The sequence below is a fragment of the Peromyscus leucopus genome, chromosome 18, assembly GCF_004664715.2.
Source record: "Peromyscus leucopus breed LL Stock chromosome 18, UCI_PerLeu_2.1, whole genome shotgun sequence".
In the NCBI taxonomy this organism is placed as follows: Eukaryota; Metazoa; Chordata; class Mammalia; order Rodentia; family Cricetidae; genus Peromyscus; species Peromyscus leucopus.
This window is the reverse complement of record NC_051078.1, coordinates 471237-477066: the sequence shown is the minus strand read 5'-3', so window position 1 is coordinate 477066 and position 5830 is coordinate 471237. Positions and strand designations below refer to the sequence as shown.

Sequence of the window (5830 nt, the reverse complement as noted above, 5' to 3'; positions counted from 1 at the left end):
CAATTCTATGATTTTTTTAGTGTATTGATGATAGTATTTAAAATAACAAAGAAACAGTGAGTAAACTGATGGCTCAATTGTAGTTTAAATAAAAAATAACAAACTCTTTCACTATCAGTTATCCACCAGGTACTTAGGTTATTCTTATATAATTAAAGCAGAACTATGAAATAGGAATTTTAAACCAACTTTCTCTTCTATAATTTGCACTAATACTGCTTTAATGTCTCTACTGAATCTTGAATTTTTCATTGGGAAAGGAAAGAATTTAAGGGTACAAATTTGATATTCAATGTTTATAGGCTTTAATAAAAGTTATTTTTTAAACATCTCTATGGCTTATGTTTCTCATGCTTCTATTTAAAGGATTGGGGTAGAAATATTTATGAACTATTAAAATATCTAGCATCCCTGTTATAAACCTGTCCCACCATTTATTAAATTCTCTTATAGGGGAAAAGGCATTCAAAAATGACAGCTTTTACTTGTGATAGAATCCTCACTTATAAAACACTAACATCATGAGTTAAACATTACTATCAATTCGTTTCACAATTCCTTAGTTATGAATAAAAACAATGGTCAGGAACAACAACTGAAAAAGTTGCTGGAAGTCATATATTCTAGTTAGACAAACTAGAGGCAGTTGGTTCAACATGACTCAGCAGCCAGTGTTAGATCGATCTTTGGGGGTCTGACCTCAAGTAATTTATTTAGTCATATTTAAGCAAAGTGCAACTTGGAAAAAAGTTTCCTCATGATACTTAACTCAATCCTGTGTGCACAACAAAGCTTAAGACATGACTACTTTTAAACTCTTTGTAAAGTACAAGTGGTATCTCTCTATAGATTCTATAGATCACCTGAGGAATAGGCTCAAGATAAAGAAGCTCACGATAAAGAACTGTGGGAGTGTAGGGCTATAGACCAACTGAGACAAATGTGCTCAAGGTAAGGGTCTGTGTGGCCTGGTCACACAGAAAGCTTAAAGGTCACTGGGCTATTAACCTCATCTGCCCCCAGCCCTCTAGGCAGAAAACAGGTTATACAGCTCTCCTTTAAATAGACAAGTCTGTGATTTAACATTCTTAATTTTCCTAGTGCTTACATGTGAGCACAAGGACCTACATGCTCCCTATACATATGTATAGATAAAGCACCCATGTTCGTAAATAATAACTAAAAATTGTATGTAAAATATAAATAAAAACAATAGTAATAAAGTGTTAGAGGATATATGGGAACACATCTTGATAAAAGAAAAATGGCTTAATTTAATAAATGAGTGCTGAAAAGATACATTTATAGGTACAGTTATAATGTTTTAACCTTTATTACCTTAGTACTAAGCCTCAAATAGTTTCACTTTTTTGAGAACTTTATAATCTTGCTTAGCATATCTTTGAAGGCTATTTTCACTTGCTTGTTTCTGAGAGTGTAGATGAATGGGTTTAACAGAGGAGCCACAGAGGTATTTAAAACAGCCACTCTCTTATTAAAATTTGCTGCATCTTTAACAGAAGGATTTATATACATGAAAATACAGCTTCCATAAGAAAGTAAGACCACTATCATGTGAGAAGAACATGTAGAAAATGCTTTCTTTCTCTGTTGAGCAGAGGGGATCCTCAAGATGGTCCTGATGATGTGTGTGTAGGAGATAATCACCAGCAGCAAGGTGAAGATGAGGGTCACAGCAGCCAGGAGGAACTGGATCACTTCTATGAAGTGTGTGTCTGAACAGGATAAATGCAGCAATATAGTGTAGTCACAGCAATAGTGATTGATGATGTTCGATGCACAGAAAGGCAACTGAACAGTCATTGCATGCGGCACAACAACAACTATAAAACCAGAGAACCAGGAACTTAAGACTAGTTGAAAACAAAGTCTCCTACTCATGACCGTTGTGTAGTGCAGGGGTCTGCAAATGGCAGCATAGCGGTCATAGGACATAGCTGCTAAGAGGTAAAATTCGGTTGCTCCCAGAAGGATTGCGAAAAAATACTGTGTGAAGCAACCAGCAAAGGAAATGGTCTTGTCTCCAGTTCCAATACTGACTAGCATTTTGGGAACAAAGACAGAGGTAAAAGATATCTCCAAAAATGCAAAATTTCGGAGGAAAAAATACATAGGCGTCTGGAGGCGGTAATCCAGCAGGGTCAAGAGAATGATGGCCGAGTTTCCTGTGGCACTTAAGGCGTAAGTTAGGAGCAGAAAGAGAAAAAGCACAGCTTGAAGGTTGACGTCATTTGTCAATCCGAGAAGAACGAACTCTGTCACTGATGTGTGGTTTACCATCATCAACTTCAGGCAAGTCAAAATAGAGAGCAACAATGACAAATGTTGAAATGAAATTGAACTTGGTTTCAATATAAAATCAGGATCCACAGCTAAAATCAAATGTTTTGAACTAAACCTTTTTTCTATACTTTGTTTTGAAAGTTAACTACACTAGAACAACAAAAAAACCCTTGATGTATTGACCTGCTTTACTTCAGAAATATGAAAGTCCTCCTACTTGGGGACCAGCTGTTATTTCTTCTAAATTCTATCAACACGCTTTCTCATTGGCTTATGCTTCCCATTTTATTTTCTGTTCTGATTTTCCTCTCTGGAGTGATTAGCAGCTGTCATATTTTCATAGATTTCTAAAGAAATATGCATGGATGAATGTAATAGAAAAGTAAAAGGGAACTAGTTGGGAAAATGAAAATGACTAGGGAAAGTGAAAAGATATAATTAATATCTATAATTAATATAATTAATAAAATTAAGGTATTTAAAATATATACTACACCTGAATGAAAATCCTGCTATGAAAGCCAGAATTTTATGTAATGAATATATGCTGATGAATTTTTAGAAAAAATTGCTTATTAAAATTAGCACTTTTTCCAAGGGAAAAGTTATTTATTAATTCATAAACGGAATCAGAGCCAGAGATGTTTAAAGAGGAATTAAAGATGGGTTGGAAATAAGAGAATTACTAAAATTTAAAATAATGAAAATTTGAAATGAACAAAATTAAGCCTTATTTTTGTGGGGCACAGAGAGATAATTATGACTTTCACTCGAGTGTTTCTATTTTATAATAAACAAAATTATATACTCATGAAGATCAACCAGTCTTACAGAGAAACTGTATCTCAGTTAAATAACACAAGGAACTGGGCAAGAAGCACAGCTTTTATGGAATGACGTCTATTTTGACAAAGTTAATGTGAGCTTCTATAATCTGTTAAGGAAGATGTTGATACACAGAACAATCTTTAGTAAGGATTTAACAGTCCCTCAAATGACCAGTAAGAAACAAGCAATTGTTATAAGTTTAAATAAAATGCATATCATTATATATGTAAAGTTCAAAATTACGGTTGCAGTAAGCAGAAAAATTGTTCCCACTGTGCAGTTTCAGTTGATACTTGCTCTCACATTAGGCTTATCAATAAAGCTTTTAAAACTAGACAATATCAAATCAATTTGTTAGTCACAGATAAATGTTATCCAAGACATGAACTATCATTTTAAAACTGAACTTGTTATATTTAGGGAATTATATGTCTATACAAATACATATATGAATGCAATAACAGTTAGTGAAAAAAAAGAGGCCATAAATTTGAAATAGGAAGGGAATGAGTGAATAGGAGAGTTTGGGGGCAGAAAAGGAGAGGGTAAAATAATTACATCATAATCTTAAAAAAGTAACAAAACGTGAGCTTGGCTGTTATCACATCTTAGTTAATTTGCACTTTAAAATTATTTTTACTTTCTCATTTTAAATAACACTATGTACCTGCTGAAACTGAAATATTTTGAGCTTACTCCATTAAAGAAAAACAGCTTGTTTTGTGTGCATGGGAGCGGAGAATGTGTGGTAGTGCAGTGTGGATCAAAGGACAGCTTGTGGGCATTGCTTTTCGCCTTCCAGGGATTAAAATGGTTGTCAGGCTTGTTGGTGTTGCTGGTCCAATTTAATCCCACTTAGCAGCATTCAGAATTCATACTAACCACTCTTTATGTGCTATGATGAAGTTGTGTTATGACAGCTACTGTGAATTCCTGGTTTGTGACGGCTGTGTTTTATAGATAATCCTCACATTTACTAAATGAAAGATTAAAAAAACGAGAACAAACCAATTTTTGTTAATCTCTTAAGTGGCCTTGCTGTATAACTCTGGCTACCTTCCAGTCTGTAGCAATCCTCCTGTCTCTGCCTTCTGAGTGCCAAGATTACAGATGTGTGCCACCAGGCAAATATTTTCTATTAGTAAGTCATATCTATTAGATTAAGGAATGTATTTTCTTTCTAAAAGAAAAATATATTTCAAATATTTACTAGCATAAAATCTTTTACAATAACTAGTGATATATATGATAATCTACAGTTATATAGATTTACATATATATATAGTTTTGTATATGGTTATATATAATTACATATGTAACCAAATAATAAAGTTTGATCCAATAAATTTTGTTTGACAAGAAATAATTGCCTTCCAGAAAGCCATAAAATAATATTTTATATGTAGTTAAAATGTCATGAAAGAAGCTTTCCAAATTTTTCCAAAAAATGTAGGGCTATAAATTTACTTATGACAGGAAAAATTATCTCCATACTGAATTATTCCACTCACACATTTGCTTCTGTTCTTCACATGGTGGAACACAAAGGCTTAACAATCACCTGCTAGGATATGAAAAGAAATGATTTCACATTACATAAGGCAGAAGCTAATGAAATAGACTCCATGAAGGAAGAATGACATAGCATAAAACATAATTTGACTTATTTTACCGTTTTAAGCTCTAATTGTGTGTTGTTGAAAATTTCTACATACACCAATATCTTACAAGTCATATTTTTCCCACTCATCTAAATTTAAAAAAAGGGCATGAAACAAGTATATGAAGTGATGTCATCAAAGGTGAACAGTAGTCGACACAATAAAAAGGCAACAGATCACTAGTTAAGTTCAGCCATCACCAACACCCTCCTACCTCAATCAGAGCCAGTTCTATCTTTTGCACAAATTAGATCCTTTTGTAGCTGAATTGGAGAATATAAAGGTTGAGAGCCACTGGGAAATGATCCCTGGGCTTTCAGAAAGAAAAAAAAAAAAAACCACCCAGGCTATGTGAATTCAAAATTACATAAATTTATTCATTCCACTTGCTGTATAAACCATCATCCACAAAATTATATAATCTTATTTATCCAGAACTTTAAATTTTTGTTAACTTCCATGTTTGTGAATGCATACATGAGCACTGCGAAAATATAAATTTTCCTCACAGTCATTAATGCTGCAAGGTAAAGAATTGTCCAATGTTTGGAGGAGGCATTTTAAAAGAATTTGAGCCAGCTCATAATGAGCTAATTGCTTAGACCCAGGATCTGCATTCCCAGGCACATGTTCTTTCCATCAATGTTTCAAATCAGTAGACTTGACTTACTGCTATCTCCTTGTGTTGTTTCATGGTCGTTTATAGAGTCAGGGAGGAAAATACTCTGGGACATCTTTTAGTACCAGAAATAAATAATGGAAGTGATTTGAAAGAGTTGCTCAAAATAATGACAACAATAGCACACAGGCCATTTGAGCACCAAATTACATGATGATAGCATCAAATTTAGAACAATACAAATAAATTAACATCCTTGCACTGACTCCTATTGATTTAAGTGTAATGGAGCAAAGATAAGTTTACAGTGAAATTTCAATTAATGAATTGGAAAAAAGGAAATTGAAAACAAAGATGAGGCAAACACTATAAAAAATAGTTACATATAGGATATATAATATATGAATAGAAACTTGAG

The 5830-nt window shown here is 33.3% G+C and overlaps 1 protein-coding gene across 1 annotated transcript; it reads right to left on the bottom strand.

Moving 5' to 3' along the window:
- Nucleotides 1-1362: 1362 nt before the first annotated feature.
- LOC114683539 (olfactory receptor 6C4-like) lies at nt 1363-2301 on the bottom strand. The gene has a single exon (XM_028857865.1). It carries the CDS (start codon nt 2299-2301, stop codon nt 1363-1365), a length of 939 nt encoding a protein of 312 aa, XP_028713698.1.
- Nucleotides 2302-5830: the final 3529 nt, after the last annotated feature.